Source organism: Bidens hawaiensis, unplaced genomic scaffold (assembly GCF_021521415.1).
Source record: "Bidens hawaiensis isolate Kalapana, Puna unplaced genomic scaffold, B.hawaiensis_p1.1 tig00022166_1, whole genome shotgun sequence".
In the NCBI taxonomy this organism is placed as follows: Eukaryota; Viridiplantae; Streptophyta; class Magnoliopsida; order Asterales; family Asteraceae; genus Bidens; species Bidens hawaiensis.
In genome coordinates, this window is record NW_027493438.1 from 97,919 (window position 1) to 118,729 (window position 20,811).

General features: G+C 36.0%; 1 protein-coding gene, 3 non-coding genes and 1 pseudogene across 4 annotated transcripts; 2 read left to right on the top strand and 3 right to left on the bottom strand.

The window, feature by feature from the left end:
- The first annotated feature begins 8,679 nt into the window (after positions 1-8,679).
- Positions 8,680-8,875, top strand: LOC143564825 (U2 spliceosomal RNA). The gene has a single exon (XR_013140938.1). It is a non-coding gene; the product is annotated as a U2 spliceosomal RNA (small nuclear RNA).
- A 1,649-nt stretch (positions 8,876-10,524) lies between these two features.
- Positions 10,525-10,678, top strand: LOC143564835 (U2 spliceosomal RNA; annotated as a pseudogene).
- A 64-nt stretch (positions 10,679-10,742) lies between these two features.
- On the bottom strand, positions 10,743-15,461 carry LOC143564814 (protein TORNADO 1-like). Its single transcript, XM_077051982.1, has 3 exons — positions 14,416-15,461; positions 12,413-13,665; positions 10,743-12,327 (listed from the first exon to the last, which is right to left on the bottom strand). The coding sequence occupies exons 1-3, from the start codon at positions 15,389-15,391 to the stop codon at positions 10,957-10,959; spliced, it is 3,600 nt and encodes a 1,199-aa protein (XP_076908097.1). The 5' UTR covers positions 15,392-15,461; the 3' UTR covers positions 10,743-10,956.
- Positions 15,462-16,036: 575 nt separating this feature from the next.
- LOC143564828 (U2 spliceosomal RNA) lies at positions 16,037-16,231 on the bottom strand. Its single transcript, XR_013140941.1, has one exon. It is a non-coding gene; the product is annotated as a U2 spliceosomal RNA (small nuclear RNA).
- Positions 16,232-17,771: 1,540 nt separating this feature from the next.
- Positions 17,772-17,966, bottom strand: LOC143564831 (U2 spliceosomal RNA). Its single transcript, XR_013140945.1, has one exon. It is a non-coding gene; the product is annotated as a U2 spliceosomal RNA (small nuclear RNA).
- Between the last annotated feature and the right edge of the window lie 2,845 nt (positions 17,967-20,811).

Here is a 20,811-nt window from a genome sequence, read left to right on the forward strand (position 1 = left end):
CAAATGATGAAACGAACCGTTGCGTTTCAATTGTTTGATTACCCGCACACGGGTAGAAATATTTTTAAACTCTTGGATAAAGTCATTCGACAATACAATATTGAACATAAAATCTTTTCAATTTCGTTTGATAACGCGTCCAATAATACGGCCGCGGTTGGCCATTTAAAATTAAAGTATAAACCTATTTGTGATGGAGCGTTTTTTCATAGCCGATGCATTGCACATATTATCAACTTGGCCGTGCAAGATGGGTTAAACGTGATCGAAACGCAAAGAAACAATTTTAAAAGAATGTTACGAGATGTTTTTAGCAACAATACAACATTTTCAAGATACAAAAAATTTTGTGTAGAAGCTAATTGTCAATGGTTGGGGCCAAATTGGGATTGTCCAACAAGATGGAACTCGACTTGTGATATGTTTGAGAAAGCCATCCAACAAAAAGAATCATTAATTGCGTTTCATCAAATTTTGTCAAGTAGGGGTAAATGTGCACCGTACGATCCTAGAAACTGGTTATTGATTGAGATCGTTACGGAGGTCCTTCAAATTTTTAAATCTTGCACAACTAGTTTATCCGGGGTTTACTATCCAACAAGCCCCATTGCTTTACCAAAAATTGCTGTCATGTGCACAAAGTTGAGTGAACTTCATTGTAGGGGTGCACCTTATTTTGATATGGGTGTAAAAATGAAAGAAAAATTTAGAAAATATTTTCAAGAACTACCCGCTGTTTTGACATGTGCTGCTGCGTTAAACCCTTGCATCAATGTTGGTGGTGTTGAAGCTTTAATATAAAAAATTTGTGATGAACTAGAGTTAAACGACGATCAAAACCCCTATTATAAGCAAACTTTAAAGAATGCTTTTAACACCACCTTGTCAAACATGTATGATGTTTACCTTACAAAATACGGGTCGTCTTCCCAAATTCATGACTCGTTAAGAGCTGTTGCCCAATCCCAATCCTAAACCGACCTTGAAATGGGGATGTACTACATGATTTGGGAAGACGCCGGTAAACGTCAAAAGGTAAACACCCCAAGCAGTGAACTTGGAAGGTATGGTGGTACCAACTTTGTGAAACACATGACTCCGGATGAATTTAGAAGTCTTGATTTGCTGGCTTGGTGGAGAGGTAAGGAGGATGAGTTTCCGATCCTCGCCGCCATGGCCAAAGATTTACTAACGGTCCAAGCTTCCACGGTAGCTTCGGAGTCTGCTTTTTCTGTTTCTGGCAGGGTTATATCGATTAGGAGGGCTCGACTCACTCCACCAGCTGTAGAGATGTCGATTTGCTACAAGGATTACTTGGACTCTTTAGATAGGGCACAACATCAACGCTCACTCGAGGGGGAAATGGACTATGAGGCGGGCTTGTATGAAGACTAGGTCAATCAAGGACACACTCAACCAATGACCGATGAAGAAGCCGCGTACGACGATTACCTAAGGAATAGCTCGGGATCGGGTAGCGAAGAAAATTAGTTAAAGAAACAGCAAACATGGAGGCAAATAATGAGTAAGAAACAGCAAGTTGTTAATGTAATCGTGTCTAAGCATTCTTTAATGTTTGTATTTTTGAGTTACGAATATGCGATAACGATTTAATGTTTGTATTTTTAATGTAAAAGCTATAAATGAAAGTTATGTGTTTTTAATCTTCCAAGCAAAGAACCCTAACAACGAAAGCAAAGAATGGAGTCAGTCCGTTTTGCCTTGTAGTTACCGGTTTGTTTATACTGTGAAAAAATAATGGTTATTTAAAAAAAAAAAAAAAACAAAAAAAAAAAACCGGTTAACCTAAAAACCGGTTATTAAAAAACCGGTTAATAAAAAAACCGGTTTATTAACCGGTTCTAACCGGTTTCTAAACCGGTCCTAACCGGTTAGACCGGTTAGGGTTTTCAGATACAAAAACCAGTTATTAACCGGTCCGGTTATTAACCGAACCGGTTTTTTTCCGGGCCAAAAAAAACCGGTCCGGTTAATAACCGAACCGGTTTTTTTTAAAAAACCGATTTGTGCACCTCTAGTTATGAGTGGAATGAGGAAGTGGTATGGCATTGACATGAAAAAAATAGAGTATTAGAGCATTCTCATCATATCCTCTAAATTTATGTGAGGGAAGTTTGCAAATTATAATGTGGGATTTTGAGTAGTTTTTAGTGTAAATTATAAGGCGAAGAGAGAAAATGTAGTGATTTTTTATAAATATGGAAAAGAAAGTTTGCCCCTATTTATTTTTTAATATTTATTGAATTTGTTGTCAGTAGAAGAGAAATAAAACTATAATTATAAAAGTATAAAAAAGTATTATTTAATTAAATAAGGGAGAGTAACGTAATTTTTATAGTGTAATTATAGAGATAAAGATAGTAGATAGGTTGAGAATGCTCTTAGCTATTTTTTTAAGGACAATTAACTCCTACCCAATGATTAAATTTGAGAGTTCACACCAAGACATAAGCTTCTATCACTAAACCAACTACATAGGTGGCAACGTGTTAGGTATATTAGAGCATTCTTAGAGCATTCACATCAGGTCCTTTAAAAATTTTGTGAGAGAGATCTCTAAAAATTTTTAAAGTATGGTAAGTGATTGTGAGTAGAGGAGAGAAAAAATTTAAAGAGATGGGAAAATTTTGAGTAAATTTGGAGAACCACTGTTCATCCTCTATTTATTTTTTAATATATTTGAAAATGATAGTGAGTGGAGGAGAGAGAAAAGATAATGATAAAGATGCAAAAAAATATTATTTAATTGTATATGATAGAGAAAATATAGTGTTTTTTAGTGTAATTAGAAAGATAGAGATAGAGAACGTGATGTGAATGCTCTCAACTCATTCTTTATCTCTACCTCTATAATTACACTTAAAAACACTATATTTCTCTCTCATTTAAATTAAATAATATTTTTTATACCTTTGTCATTACAGTTTTCTCTCTCCTCTACTCACAACCAATCCAACAAATATTAAAAAATAAATAGGGACAAACAATGTTTCCCTAAATTTACAAAAAAACCAGTACATTTCTCTCTTCATCGTATAATTTACACTCACAACCTCACCCTATAATTTGCAAACTTCCCTCACATAATTATAAGGAATGAGATAAGAATGCTCTTAGGGACCACACCCTACCCATATATTCATGGTTTTCTTCATACCATTGTTTTACACCCCGACCAAAGGCGGCGGAACATGCCGAGGTGTAACGATTGCCCATAAGCGGATGACACTAATTTAAAGCGTGAATATTTAACAAACTCATTTCATTTCACAACCTTGAAAATGTCACATAACAATATTCAAGAGATAGTCAACAACAAGATATAACAAAATATAGCAAATCAAATATTGTTCATTTTTGCTAAATAACTTAAAGGTCTTGGCTTTCATTTCCTCCACAATCATCAAATCAACCTAGATGCAAACCTGTAACATTTCATAAAATAAAGTTTGTCAACACAAAGGTTGGTGAGCAATTTATAAGTTTGAACAATAGTTATATAGTATGAAAAGCCACAAAACTAGTATACAAAACCATAATAATAGCTATAAACTTGGATAAAATAGTTATCGCTAACAAGTTAGCGACACCCAACTATAAGGGGATGCCAAATAGTTTAGGATTTTATAGTTATCGTTAATTGCATTACGTTAACGACACCTTGCCATGAGAGGTTGCCAAATGGTCTAGGATTTATAGTTCCACCATCCAAAAGCGATAAACAAGTAGACAATTAAGCATAGAACACCAAATCGAGCAATTATTCAAGTAAAGTATACGACAACGTTTGTGGTTTAAGACCCAAGTATAAAACATTTAGTTTAGATAAGATGAAATGTCACCCCCAAAATAAAAGATAGAAAACGGGGTATGAAGTTACTCACGTTCAAGTAATAACTTGAAAGATTGATTATTTGGAGATTTGTCGGAAAGACGAGTTAGCGTATGAAGCCTAAAATAAAAGAAGTCTTGGATTTAGAAAGGTTTCCTTGAAGATCTTTAAATAAAATAATTGTTGCAAAAAGTAAACAATTTAAAGTTCAAGATTTAAAATGTAACTATTTAAGAATTTATAATAATAACCCTTTAAAAATGTAAGTTTGCTCGAAACCGGGTTAAAGTATCTAACCTCAATATTTACTTAACCCAAGTTAAGTAATAAGGTGAGAAAAATGCTAAATGCAAGTTCCATTGGGACAAAGATACTAAAACGGGTTTTTAACAAGTGTTCGGGTTGTCGGTTCGGGTCTTGACAAATGGTCAAACCCAAAGTCAACTTTCCAAAATATTAATTATTATGAGATAACTCATTAAAACATAATAACACTTAACCAAGTATGTAGATCTATTGTTTTAGAACTAACAACGTACGTTAAGCGAGTGTTCGGTTTTGTCGGTCCAACTATGTTATGAGACCAAGTTGGATCCAACATTTCCAAGTACTTAAGAAAATGATTAAAATCAGTTTGTAAACTGTTTTTAAAGAAATATACAAATCTTGATAGCTAAAAACACACTTGTGTGTCTTAAGCGAGTAAAATCGGATCGGTTCGGTTTCCATCTCATAACAAGTTCATAGATGGATTCTACATACCCATATATCATAGATCTTGTATAAAATGTACAAATGAAAATATTTAAGTTCTACAACTAAAAAGATCAACAAGTCTTTTTAACAAAAGTTCGGTTTGGTTCGGTTTCCATCTCACAATGAGTTCATAGATGGATTCCACATACCCAAGACTTGTAAATGTGACTAACAAACTAAAATAAGCAGAAGTTAGGCATAATTAATATGTATAAATAAGTTATGTGTGTGTGTATATATATCAAGAACACGAAGTCCTCCATGAAGCCTTGCCTTATGACGTTCGAAACTTAACCAACCGGAGTCGGTGAAGTAACTAACAAAGGAAACAAGGGGTGTGTATTATATATATGTTGTACCACCATAAACAAGTATTAATAAGACTACATAAGCTAAAAAGAATGAAAGATGAAACTTGGTTTGACATTTGGAAGTCAAACCTTCAAGAATACATAAATAAAACATCCTTGGATCTATGGAGGTTTGAGAGAGTTTTTGGAGATGTAGCAAGAGTAAAATGAAGAAGATGGGTGTGTATATATACGGAAGGAGTGAAGGGTTGGGTATAAAGATTCTTTTATGGTTTGCATAAAAATGGGTATGTTTAAATGGTCAAACAATGCATAATATAAAAATCCAATATTTTATATATTTTAAATGACAAGATCCAATATTTTATATATACTTGAAATGTTCAGGTTACAAACGGATCGGGTTTACATAACAAAAGTGACCCGAAATTGACGAATGTCACACATTGATCTAGAAATAAATGGTCAACATCTCACATGCTTTTATTCTTGTTGAGGAAGTGAAATGAGATTGATACAATTTCATAGAATAGTAACCAAGTTTTAAAAGTGTCTTAATTAAGTCATTCAACTTTTAAAGGTGTTTCAATTAAGTCACTCAACTTTCATATTTTATTAATTTAAAGGTTTTAACATGCTTTTGTAGCGTTTTTCTTTTTTGTTTCACACAAGAAATATTTTTATCTTCTTTCTGATGTTAACGTTGAGTAGCGACATGGATTTTATTTTTTATTTTTGAATTTTAATATAATTAACGTTTTTTAAAATTTTTTAAATTTAACTACATATATTGCAAATTCCGAACCTCACATCTTTTCCGTCATTTATTTCTTGACGCACAAAAAAAATCGGTGAGACTCGATTTGAAGATTTAGTGTCCCGATTTATGAAAAATATGCATGAGTGACCTAATTGAAACACTTTTGAAAGTTGACCACTATTTATGAGATATTCCCAAAAAGTAGAGTATTAGGTATTTATTTAACAACTATTAAATCATACCTAATGATTGAATTTGAGAGTTCATATCAAGAAACATAAGCTTCTAACACTAAACCAACTACCAAGATAACAGAGTGTGAAGTATGTCAGGGACCACACCCTCCCCTTACATTAATGGTTTTCTTTTGTCACCGTTGATCTAAAATTAAACGGTCAAGATATAACATGATTTTATTCCTAGCGTCTATAAATAGCATTAAAATGCTAGTTCATATCACACCATAACAAACCTTACAAAAGTATCATCTCCTCTCATCAATATTTTCTCTGTCCTTTTGTAAATGAAGGCTTATAGTTTTTTCGGGGTCATGGTGATGGCACTTATAATAAATCTTATGGTGCATGCGCACCTCGGTATGGCTGCAGATTGCAACCCGGCGCAATTGTATCCATGCTTGTCGTTTATATTGGGTGATAGAGCACCGTCTCCAGATTCCTCATGTTGCCAAGAGCTCCATGCACAAAATGCATGCCTTTGTGCCTATGTGAAGGACCCTTCATTTGGAAAATATCTCCAAATGCCGGGTGCTACAAAAGTTGCACAAGCTTGTAGTGTAACAATCCCAGATCCTAATACATGTCACTAATTATTTGATTAGTCCTATGTAATTTAAGTTGATTAATGAATTATCATAATGAAAAACTTTTATTATATGTTGGACTTAAAAGTGTAATTTAATTTGATTTAAATATCTTATGTTTTATGCTCTTTCTTTTTGGGACCAAAGTTCCACTAAGATAAATGAAGTTCAAGAAATAGAATACTAAATTTTTTTATTAAATATTACAACTTGTCAATGAAATTAAATGAATATTTCATCTTGAATTGACTCTTAACGAGACAAATTTATCTTCGAGCTCGAGTTGGAAAAAAGCATGTTTTTTATTCGGATTAAACGAATATCCGAATAATCCGAACAATCCGAATATTTTAAAATTCCATATCCGAATCCGATCCGAATCCGAATTAGTTATTCGGATATTCGGATTGATCCGATCCGAAAATCCGAAGAAGAATTCGGATCGGTTTATTTGAGTTTCAGTTTCAGTTCGGATTTCGGTGTTTTTCGAATTTTTTGAAAACCCCTATTCTCAGGATTAAAATATTAGGAAAATAAATGATAACATTGGATAGGGGAAGAAATGAAAAGAAATTATATACTTAAAAACATTCTCAAGTTAAAATACAATAAAAGAAAAGAAAGTTTTAATTACATTTTTTAGTTAGATCGGAAAAAAAAGAAAGAAAAAAATTGTAACTTTACAGTTATGTCTTCGTTGCAACAGGGAAAAGAAAATTGAGATAGAGATAGTGTAAATTATTAATATTTTGGCTGGAAATTTTGGAGGAAAAAAACATTAACTTTTCTTTCCATTCTTTTTGTTTATTAATTATTTAGAAACTCAAAAATGAAAAAAGAAAAATTTTCTTATATTTTCTTTTCCTAACTCTTACCTAAAGAACTCAAGAAAGCAAACAAGTTTAAAATACAAATCAGGGCATAAACCTAAACAAAGTCGAACATAATAGTAGATCGACACAGAAATTGACAAAAACAAAGATGCAAACACGGAATTAGAAACAAAACATACCGATAAAACTAGTAACAATAATTGTTTAATGCATCGATTACATAAAAATATCAAAAACATGTAAAAACTAGGTCTAAATCGACTGTTTTAATCTAATAAAGCATAACCAGGTTAACAATACATATCACCGAATCAGATTTGGAGAGATCGAATGGGTGGGCGGGCGGTCGTGACGGTATTGAAAATATTAGAAGTTAAAACTATAGTTAAAAAACATAAAATTATTCCAAGTAAATGTCATACCGGTTCCAGCAAAACACAGCTCTTTGCCTATCACAGCGAATATCTGAATCATCATTCGTTCGCGTTGTGCTAAGAAAGAAACATAAGCTGTGCCATACATTCAAAGTAAAGTACAAGCAAAGGGCTTCCCTTTTAATATATTATTATTAATTTATTATATGCAGTAATTACTAGTGGAGTTAATATCTCACGTTATGAAAGTCATGTTGCCATAGTTGCAGTTTCCTATTATGATACATTAACAAATCTTTTGTAGTCAAGTGAACCAGTGTATAAATTTGCTGCTTTAAGCTTTCATTAAGAAACTACTGTGGTTTGACTCTGCATTATATTATATTATAATAAACAAGCATATTGTTTAGTTCTTAATGCATCCAGTTTAGGTAGTCAATTTTGCTGCAAAACTTGTCTGGCCAGATACATATGTGTTTGTTCATTGGTGGAACTATGCAGAAGGACTATGTATTTACTCTTAATAACTGTTAGAGATGAAGAATTTTGTTTATTGATAGGACTGAATAATGTTGGTTAGCTGCTTTGTCAATATTCATAAGTTCCTTGTGCTCTTATGATTGCTGAGCTTGTGGACACTGTATTTACATTTTACAATTAATGGTGTAGGTGAGCTTGTCTAGCATTTAGGCAAATTTGGATTTCTGAATTCATTGATGACACAGTTTACAGGTGATAGTTTTTGTTTAGCCATAACAATAGTCAATACGGTTAGAGAGAAAGGATCGGTTTATTGATATTTGATAAGAGGGTGTGTAAGCAAAAGCGGGTTCTTTGAGTTTGAAACAACAAATTTCAGGGAGGTTCTGGATCAGGCTTGTTAGAAACTCTCACAGTCCCGCATCGGCTGAGTGAAGACATATATGAAGAGACTGCCTATATAAACAAAGACACAAGGAGTTATCAGGCATACCTTTCTCGGCCTTTTGGCTAAGATCAAGTGTAGTATCTGTTCTTATCAGTTTAATATCTGATATGTGAGCCATTGGCTCACTCGATATTAATTTTATTTTTTATGGGGGAAGGCCTGTTAAAGTAGCTTGCTGCTTGGGTCTTCATGCGTCGCCTTGGCCTTACACTACCGCCAAGGCCTGGCGCACCCCTCCAATTTGCAGTCATAAATGTCTGAATTAACTGGTGTGCTTCCCAACTATGGTACCAAGTACACATGTGAGCTAGCTGGTAAGTTACAAAGACAATGTGATTACAGACTACCAAATCACCTATCAGCACTCAGATATGTGCATATGGCGTCTATAAACCAAGCAATCTGACCATCATCCCTGTGAGTCTATTTTGTAGCAAAACTTGTCTGGTCAGATTCTTAGTTTGCTTGTTCATTGGTGGAATTATGTAGGGCCATCATGTTTACTAGGTCATCATGTTTACTAAAAGAATCTGGCAAGGGAACTCTAACTAAATTTATGTTAATAGTTGCAGTTTTCTATCATGATACATTAACAAATCTTTTAGCAAAGATCAAACATGTTTTGGGCTCAAATGTACAAATTCATTGATGCTGCTCATTGCTTTTAACTTTTATTAAGAAACTATTGTTGTTTGACTCTGCATGTTCATATATGCTATAATAAACAATGGACTTGGTGTCAGATAATATAAAGTTTTTAATTAATGATCCACTTTAAGGAGACAATTTTACAGCAAAACTTGTCTGGTCAGTTACATTCTTAGTTTGTTTGTTCATTGGTGGAACTATGTAGAAGGACTAGAAGAAGTTTGTTAATTGATAAGACTGAATAATGCCTGTTAACTGCTTTACAACAAAATGGCAAAATTCATAAATTTCTTGTGTTCTTATTGTTCCAAAACGTGTTGGTTCCGAACACGCAAACCAGCCCACGCCAGACCGTCTCAGGCCCATCACGTGAGAGGTAAATCAGCCTCCTTCAGTGGCAAGGCGATTGGCGCTTAGGATCGGTTTCAAACCCACAACCTCTAGGTTATTGTTCCAAGTCTTACACCCTCTAAACCAACTGAGCTACACGGCGGGGACTTCTTGTGTTCTTATGAATCTATTGTGGTTTGACTCTGCATGTTCATATAAGAAACTTTTATTATATGAGCTACACGCCAGACCGTCTCAGGCCCATCACGTGAGAGGTAAATCAGCCTCCTTCAGCGGCAAGGCGATTGGCGCTTAGGATCGGTTTCAAACCCACGACCTCTAGGTTATTGTTCCAAGTCTTACACCCCCTAAACCAACTGAGTTACACGACGGGGACTTCTTGTGTTCTTATGAATCTTGAGCGTGTGGACTTTGTGTTTACTCGTAATGTTGCACATAAGGAGCCTGCGTATGAAGGGTGCTAAAATTTAGAAATGAATTAACATGTCACAGATTTGGTTTTGATATTTGGATATAGTTTTATCTACCCTTTAGCAAATTTGGATATCTAAATTCATTAATAACAGTTCATAGCTGATAGTTTTTGTTTAGCCAACACAATGCTTATCAGGATTAGAGAAAAATGATCAGTTTTTAATAAGAGTGTGAGTAAGCAACTCTGAGTTTGAATCAACAATTTTAGTTCTTTGAGTTTGAATCAACAAATTTAAAGGTGAGTTCTTTGAGTTTGAATCAACTCTGGTTTTGTCTTGTTTTATGGTATTAAAACTCTGAGAGATAAACTAAAAAGAAACAAAAGAGTCTCTCACAATCTCACATCGGCTGAGTGAAGAATGCATATATGAAGGGACTCCCTATGTAAACAGAGGTCCCAGAATATAACAAGCATGCCTTTCTCGGCCTTTTGGTTAAGATCAAGTGTAGTATCTGTTCTTATCAATTTAATATCTGATATGTAAGTCATCGGCTCAGTAACTTGTTGCTTTGGTCTTCATGCGTCGTCTTGGTCTTACACTACCACCAAGGCCTGGCGCACCCCCCTCCAGTTTGCAGTAAAAATTGATTCTGTTCTAAGTAATGTTGCTCAGCTATGCTACATACAGTTAGCATTTAATAAATATTGGACAACTTGTAATCGATGGGAGTTTCTTTTGTAATTCTGTTAATAGTTTTCAAGTTACTTGGATAGCTCAGTGTACTTAAAGAGAATAAAGATGAATAGAAAGAAAGAATTGCAGATTCCTTATGTGAGCTAACTGATAAATTAGAAAGATAATGTGATTACAAACTACTAAATCATCTTTCACCTCTCCGTTTTGTCACATAGGCACCTCGAATATCTCATTTGATCTTGTATACAAATGGCGTCTACAAACCCACGCAATCTGACCATCATCTCGGTATCTGACCCTCCACAGCCCAAACTTTTCTGCAATATCTTTCCCTGTAGAGCACCCTCTTTCCCTTAGAAAATCCACAACCCACTGCTGTGCTGCTTTCATATCTTGCTGAATGTCGGTTGACCTCTCTCTGCTCCCGCCAGCAGCCGCAGCCCCCACCACCCCAGCTGCCACCACACCTGCTGCCCCGTATGCAAGCGGGTTTCCCGCCAGATGCGCCACTTCTCTGCTCAAATCCGGTATCATCTCGCCCATTCCCGCAGCTATATGAGCTCCTATTTTCAATGCAAATGTCAGCAGTTTCATGAAACCTTTCATGTATGGAGCCAAAGATATCACTGCTCGGTTATCTATCTGCATCATTTCACACCCCATTTGATCTTCAACAACATGCATTTCGCCTCTGAACTCACACAACATATGAAGCCGAAGCGCGGTCATCCCCGATATCATGTTTGTCATCAATCTTCTCGAGTAATTCTCGGTTTTCACAAAATAAAACATGTTTGGAACCTTTCTTTCTTCTATCTGAACGTTATAATTCGCTATATAATTAACCTTTCGATGAAGCTCGGTCAGTAGCCTATGTTCATAATATCTCAGCCCTTGGATTTCTTGCTTCAAGTCTCTGATTTCCATCTCAATGATCTTGAGTCTCTGAATCACCTCTTCTACGCCTTTAGCGATTCCCGCAAATGACGGGTCAACTTTACCGGATTCATCCTCTTGAGGGCGATTTTGCCCGTTTGAATCGGTTTCGGTAGGCACTTGTAACTCCACAGCTAGATTATAAAGATCATGATACCTTCTATGAAGTACTTCTCTGAAGTCATCATCAGATAGTAGATCCCGAGCAAGGTCAAACCCGGCTCTTAGTACGAGTGGGCCCGAATCCGAGACTGGGCTCCAAGTATGCTGATAATCATACATGCTGTCTGCTGGAACTGAAAGCAAAGCCTCCTTTAACTGAGGGAGTGGTACACATTGGGTTTTTCGGTATCGTGGGGGTGTTAGATTCTTGACACATTCTGGACGAATGACGTTTTCGGTTAAAGTTAACCCGTGACAAAGGTTTTGGATTGATGGGTATAGAAGCTCTCGAAAGAGCTTAATGGTTTCGGTTAAGTTTTTGGTGGAGCAGGCAAGAATATCAATATGGTACCCGAGTTGTCCTCCCAGCTCGACCCGAATGTGGACACCATTGATGTTGATCAAGATGAGGTGTTTTTCTAGACTGTATGTTGCTCCATGTTGGCTCTTGAGCCCTATGATTTTGTTGTGTAGTTGTACCTGTTCCCAAATAAAATAAGAAAGTTAGTTTAGAGGGCGGTTCGCTTTGTGCTTCGAAAATATTTTCAGTTTCTAATGAAGATACCTGTAATTTTGGGAAGAACCCGGGGGTGAGGAACATGTGACTCGAGTCGTGGCATTCAAGGTGCCTGCCTGCAAAAACACAATCAGATGTGACCAACTGCCATCTCGGTATTCTTGTTCTGTTTTCTTCCAGAAGAGAAGGAATCAGCAGCAAAGATTCCAGATCAGACGGATCTTGTCTGTAACATAACTCCAGTTTCAGCATCATGTTCACCAGATCTCCCGCATCCAAGTTCCCGAAGATCTTGGAACCCATCCCAGGAATCTGGCTATGCAAACTTCCTCTCAGAATCTTCTCCAACTCTTGTCTACTCACAAATCCACCATTAACATCTTCGTTAGAGTTCGTCTTTCTAACGTTTAACTTCACTAGCTGACCGATCACCTCACCGCAAAACCACTGGAAATCCAAAATCAAAAACTCTAATTCTTCAAAATATATCACCTCTCCTATACTATGAAGACACGTGACAACCGCCTTTCGCCTCATCTCAACTCTCTTTACAATGTGATTGCTTCTCGATTGAACACGCAGAGACGGAACTCTAATCTGGCATAAATCACTAAACTCTTGCCACCTCATCGCTGGTTTGTCGTGATTCTCCGACCTCCAGTCGGATAATATTGTTATAAGACCATTGCAGAGTTCATAGACCCTCGGGACTCTTTGCAGCACAGTTTTGCTGGTTTTTCTAATATGATGTGTGAGTTTACTCACTGAAGCAGATGATCTTGCATCAACTGTGAATACAGTTGGATAGAAATCGACATACCCTTGGAACTTATTTCTAACTCTCTGTATCGTGTTTACAGTATGCTGGAAATCCAGTGACGTCGGATCCACCTTATCATGGTGTGTTAGCACCATGGTAACATTTGGTAGCATGCACTGCTGGTCTGCTCTTTTTGAGTTGGAAACTATGAACCTGAGCCAGTACTGCAGGTCTTCTTCCAACTCTGAGGGTGATTTTGGTTCTTTGTTGTTTGGTTTACGGAACAAGCTGGAAACGACTACAAAAAACGAAGCGCTCCCGTTCCCCGGAAACATGAGGTCGTGGACGGAAAAGAGCTCGTGGTGACCTCCTAGGTTCCATATCGAAAGCTTTGTGTCTTCGTCTTTGAATGTTTTTACTTTCATTCCGGAAGTTTTAATCGCTTGCTCAACTGGATTTACTAGAGTTTTGACTTGATCAAGGTATGGTAGCTTTGGAGAAGACAGGTTTTGTGATATGGAGTTGCATAATGTGGTTTTTCCTGCATGAAGATGATGTATATATGTTGATTATTTTACAAGTTGATTAAACAAGAACAAATTGCATAAAGAAATGACATACTTCAATCAGGTAATCATAATATTTGTGTGAATTTCTAACACGACGTGAAAACGCAACACAAACCGAACATGAAATTCACAAGTTTGGGGTTCGTAACGAATTCGGATATAGAAACAGCCGGCGAACATGTTTAGTTATCTGTTATCCCTTCCCTGCCCCCATCGAGAAAAAAAACTGACTAATCCTAAGACAAAGGGTTGAGAAACTCGGTGACACTATACTTGAACAACTTGGGGCCGGGCCTTCTTTTCGTTGTATTTGGGTAGACCTGACGGGTTCGTGGTTGACCCATTTAACGCATTTATGTTTATAAATAATAAAAGTATGTGATTTGTCATAACTATATTGAACAAGTATTTTATGCCAAAACATAAAGGAGAAATGAACATATGTTTTTATAGTGTAAACATAATTATTTATATACATATGTATTATTTGTAGTAAATTTGTAACTTGAAATTTTTAATATGGAAAAAAGAAAAAAGAAAAACATTTGGGTTAAACTAATCGTGTTCATGTCAACCTGTGAAAACCAAAATTCTCTTAGGATTAAATGTCTGCCAATATTTTCGGGTTCGGATCACGTATGAGCCGTCACCCCGCGAATATGGCCCGTTTAACACCTTTAGCAAAAGTAACTTTATAAAATGCATAGCATGATCAAACTTACCAGCAAATTCTTGTCCACAAATGAATATTCTGCAGCTTTTAGGCACTGTCATAGGCATATCATTGAGCAAATCAACTTCATTTTCAGGTTCAGATTTTGCATTTTGACCCAATTTCAGATATATTTCTTCTGCTTTCCCACAAATCTGCAGTGGTGTTCTTGCAACATCAATCTCCTCAATCCATGGATTCACCTGCAAAGTCTCCATTATCGCCTTCAATACCAAATCACCATCGACCCCTTTGCAGCCTTGCAAAGACAAACACTTCAAACTAGCATTCTTCTCCAAACTTTTAAAAACTCTAATATAATCTTGTGGTTTTAAGCTTTGATCTTCATATATACCCAATCTTGTTACAGTCTGATTACTGCTCAACATCTGCAAAATCGCAATCAAACCACTCCTCCCGATCTTCGTTCTTTTCCCTCCAAATGTTATCGACTTTAAAGTTATATTCGCTTGAATTTGAAGAGTGGAAAACCGAGTTAACGGGCAGAGCAAGTGTTCAACACCAACCCCATTAAACCGGTTATCATCTAAATACAAGTTTTCCAAGCTTCGGATCTTGAATAGTCCAGCTGCAACATAAACAACACCCTTGTTTTTTAAGCATGTTTTCGTGAGACGAACTTCTTTTAGACTCCGGTTCTGTTCAAGAACCCACCGAAACTCCTTGGCCCACCGGGATCTCAACCGGACCCCGGTCAGGTCAAGAGATTTAACCGTTGTGTTCCACCCCAGCGCACAAGCCACCCTGCACGCGCCTGAAACTGTTATCCGGTATATCCGTAATGTGCTACTTTCGGGTGCGAATTCAACCACTTTTGAGCTTGTGTTCTTATCATGCTCTCCACTCCATACATGAACTTCCATCGATCGGTTTCTTGCTAGCACTGCAGATATCAATGGAGTTGCTGTGATCGAACTCGAGTCAAAGATAGTCAACACCTTCAACGTCGAATTCGCTTCGATCATTTTGGATATTTCTTCTGCCCCTTTTGATCCTATTGAATCTTCCCATATTTGTAACTCTTCTAAACAAGTATTCACCAGTAAAAGTAATCAGAAAATATTTGAACAAATATACTCAAGTCCCGATCGATAATCAAACACAAAGTAAACGACTAACTCTCATTTATTAATCAGAAAATATAACTCAAAAAATTATTACAATATCTCAAAACCAACTATGACCGACTTGTCATTATTGGTCCTCAAGTATACCGACTTGTGACTTAAAGTCGGAAATTACGTCCAACATATACTATATACAACTAGCATTACCTTTAAAGCTGACGCTATTAAACTAGCTCCATACGAGCCAATTCTTGATTCAGACAACATAATCTCTTTAACCACTTCATTTTTCTTCAATATTTTCGCTAACCGGTCCATGCACTCAAAATCCAGCTTACATTTCTTGAACTCGACTCGTTTCACATTCGACGAATTATCAAGCAAGATCTCAAGATTCCTTACTTCTTCTATATCCCACTCAACCTGGTAAAACTCTAGATTCTGTAACTGATGGAGCATTAATTTCATATAAAAAAAACCTATATATGGCTATGCTGATTTCAATTATATTATAAAGTAACAAAAAAAATTGACTATGTTTTGGAGGGGTGCGCCAGGCCTTGGTGGTAGTGTAAGAGCAAGGCGACGCATGAAGACCCAAGCAGCAAGCTACTTTGGCTGGACTTCCCCATAAAAAATAAGATTAATATCAAGTGAGCCGATGGCTCACATATCAGATATTAAACTAATAAGAACAGATACTACACTTGATCTTAGCCAAAAGGCCGAGAAAGGTATGCTTATTCACATCTTGGGCCGCTGACTATATAGCCGGTTTCTTTATATATGTTTTCTTCATGCAGCTGATGTGGGATTCTGAATAACTATTTTTTCTTTTCAGTTTTCATTTCCCTTTAATACCATAAAGAACTCAAAATTGTTGATTCAAACTCAAAGAACTCGATGTTGCTTACTCACACTCTTATTAGTAAACCGATCCTTTTTCTCTAACCCTGATTGCCTATTGTGTTGGCTAAACAGAAACTATCATCTACGAACATACTATTAACGAATTCATATATCAAATTTGCTAAAAGGTAGATAACACTACTATCCAAACATGAGAAGTACACCTGTGACATGTTTATTCCTATCAAAATATTAGAAGTCTTCACTCGCGGGCCACCTCACCTGCGCCATTAAGAGTAAATACAAAGCCACAATCTCAGCATTCATAAGAACACATGAAACTAAATCAATAACTTGGTGTCTAAAGCACCAATTTCTCAAAATTATATTGGTTGTTCTTGTGACATTAAAGTAAAGGTCAACTACATGCATATGGGCATCTTGTTTGATTATGAAAGTAAACTTATCTAACAAGTTATAAGCATCATGGATAATGTTTGTAGACTATTAAAAGTAATCAAGCATGCTGGTACACAGATTTGGAGTGATGTCTATTTAGCATCACGTGTTAAAAGCCAGGACCTTTGTCTAGAAACTAAAATCATGTCAATGTTTTGAAATCCCAGATCAACTAATTCAATATTTATGATTTAACTCATGACTTTTTAGGGGGTGTTTGGTTCATGAGAAATGATGGTAATTAGTTGAATGATACAGTCTAACACAAAACATAGGAAAAAGATTACTTCGTTGCCCAATACCCATGTGTCTTGGATGTTTGTTTGCCTGGAATATCCGCAATGCCTCATGAGTTACAACAGATCATCAATGGACGGAAGTCTCTTTAAAACTAGAGCACAAGTGTCTGAAATAAAATCCATTTCTTAATCAAAGACAACCCTTAAATAACAAGTAGCAAAGTGAAATATTACGGTTATAATTCTTACTGCAATTCTACTAAATCTTTTTTAGTTATTTGGTAATACCGGTACGGTAATCACAATAACACCAGTTAGTATAAGTAAATTTAGTTGTGGTTTGGAGGGGTGCGCCAAGCCATGACAGTAGTGCAAAGCCAAGGTGACGCGTGAAGACCCAAGTAGCAAGCTACTTTGACGGCCCTAGTGACTAGATTGATTGAATTAGCATGTGATCAAATATAAAAAAAAGGCCAATGTTGCATCTTCAGTATGTGGGAAATTAATATACTTGACTGTGGATAAGGTAGAAAAAAACAAAGGAAAATAATAACACATTTAAAATATAGGGTTTGAATCAAATACAAATTAATAACTAAATATACAACCTAATGTATATATTATTTGTCAATCCTACAAGAACTTCCCAACAAAGCATTATTTTAATTATTAACCATTACTAAAACATGTTAATTATTAACCATTACAGAAATAAATTTAACTATATTTTGGAGGGGTGCGTCATGCCTAGGTGGTAGTGTAAGACCAAGGCGACCATGAAAACCCAAACAGCAAGCTACTTTGACGGGTCTTTCCCCATAAAAAATAAGATTAATATCGAGTGAGCCGATGGCTCACATATCAGATATTAAACTGATAAGAACAGATACTACACTTGATCTTAGCCAAAAGGCCGAGAAAGGTATGCTTGATATATTCTTGGACCTCTGTTTACATAGGCAGTCATTTCATGTTTGTATGCTCTACTCAGCCGATGTGGGATGTGAGACTCCTGTTTTTCTTATTAGTTTTCAACCCTCCAGATCCTTCTAAATGTGCCTGAAAATTGTTGTCTTGCTCACTCACACTCTAATCAATAAACCGAACTTATTTCTAAACCTGATAACTATTGGCTATATGCAAACTTTCCAATTGGTTTTTCAACTCTAAGGCTCTGTTTGTTTTTACCTCTTTTCTCTGAATAGAGGAAAACGTCTGATTCGGTCAGACGTATTCAGACGTGGGGTTGTTTGTGGGGTTGTTTGTTTTTTTTCTGGCAATAAGAGGTTCAGCGTCTTAATAGCATCTGAACCAGTAAGAGCTTTTAGTGGGTCTGAAAACCTCTTAACCCAAAAAAAACATACGTTTGTCTTCGGCCTCCATTAACTTCTAACCCGGAGACTAGGCTCCATCTCCGACGACTAGAGGTTCGTCTCTAACCTCCACCTTTTAATGATTCAGATTTCAGACATTTGAACCACCTCTTAACATTCAGATGTGGTATTCAGATTCAGACTTAAATCTCCAAAAAAAACAAACGGGGCCTAAATCTCTTATAACAAACCATGAGGAAGTGCGTAGGCCTGTAGTTAAACCAAATGTTCGGTGAACTGTTCGTGAACCATTTGGTGGGAAGTTCTTTTTGTTCGTTTATTTAATAAGCATACGAACATGAACAAAAAATTTGTGTTCATTTAATTAAACGAACGAACATGAACACATGTTTCGTTCGTTCATTTATGTTCATGAGTGTTCACTTATGTTCATCTATGTCTTTTTTTTATGTTCGTTAACATAGTAATAGAAATAAATTAAATATATTTTTTTTGAACGGCCAACGAATCCTCAAAATAAGCTACTGGCTAAAGTCACCACATCGAGATACACTCGCCTTCCAATTCGGGGAAACCTTCACCTGAGGCCAACGTCCTGAACACTCGCCCGAAGGCGCAGGTGTGGTGAGATAAACACCCGTTTAGTTCAATGGTCCAACTAGTGAACACCGCCTACTCACCTAGTCTCCCATCATCACCCGATGTCGCAAAACTAAATGATGGGGGCGGGAATCGAACCTGGGTCACATGGAACACGAAGTCTCTTCCTTACCACTCCACTACAAGCTCATTGGCAATAAATATTATCTGGATGAGTCATCTATTTAATGGTTTTATATTTGTTCATTTTTGTTCATTTATGTTTGTTTGTGTCCATATATTTGTTTGTCTTTGTTCATTTATGTTCGTGAACTGTTCATTCAAATTTTAAACAAATAAACATAAACGAACATGAACACAAAATATGTGTTCGATTAAGTGTTCGTGTTAATTTGAAGTTAAATGAACAACACGAACATGCCCTTGTTCGTGTTCATTCGGTTCGTTTACAGGCCAAGAACTCTAGAAGTGCATATTAAGGTCATCAAGTTTTCAACAATCAACCAACACTACAAATCCGTTTTGGAATGCACCTGACTGAATTATTCTATGGCATGCATCATCAATAACTTCACCCTGAAACTTAGATGTTACATACTTTAAAGAATTCAAACGAACATATGGTTCATAGTGTCTTCATCTAGGTGCGATTTTTTTTCTGTTTCGTGTCCTTTTCATTTTCCTTTAGTTGCTAGTGTATATGCAACTTATAGGTTGATTTATATGCAAGTTGTCTGACGTCTCTACACGTGTAACGATGACATGCAAGTTAACAGCGAATTAAAAGTAAATAGAAGTACAGGCTTAATCACATAGCTAATAACAGTTCTATTTGTTAAGTTATCCGATGCACGCCAGCTTATATTATCTTCTATAGTTATTTGTTAACTATGATAAAGTGAAAGCAAATCACTATAGATTTGGCACACAACAGCCAAAGGCGATCATTTCTTTCTAACCCAATTGTGATGTTCATCATACGAAATGACAAAACATATATTTCAAAGAAATTATATAAATTTTGGTGTAGTTGGGATGCTTGTCTACCTTAAATGTGTAGCAATTCAAAGAACTTTTGAAGCACAAGTTTGTTACCGTGTTATCTTTGAATGTTATCAAATACTACTTATCAAGCTTCCAAATGATAAAACATCACATATGTGTTGTTACTGATAAGCATAACTAGAAAACGATTGCTCGGTAAAGAAATGCAGAGTTGGCTCATCATTTTTACAAAAATATACCTTAGCATAAAAGTGGATGTTCAGCAGCCATGATCCTGTTTCCCATAGCACAGAAAAGTCTATCATTTGTCATCATGGTGATCAACTGCATATTAGTAAATGCATTTTAAAATCATTTTAATGTAAATATAAACAAAAAAATCAACATAACAACAAACCTACCAGTTAAACCCTCTTGCTGGTACAAAACTCCCAATGTATGCAAAGGAAATAATACCTAATGAGTATAATATGTTTAAAGTGTGATTATTATAAACAACTGAAGGTGAATCCTCGCAAGATGAGAATCAAACAGGTTAGCGGGTCAAGAATTGGGAATAAGGGACTCATAACCGAGTATAGAAGTTCAAATGTTCAATTGATGAAAATTGCATCCTGGCAACCTATAAAGGTGTATTAGAGGTTGGTTAGGGATGAGGTTAGTTAATTTGGTAAAATAAAATCATAATCATTGTAACAATAAAACACTATAAAAAAAGCTTAAAAAATTTTTAAGCCAATAATACAAAATTTATATTGTGACTCAGAGGGGAGCGCCAGGCCTTAGTGGTAGTGTAAGACCAAGGCGACGCATGAAGACTCAAGCAGCAAGC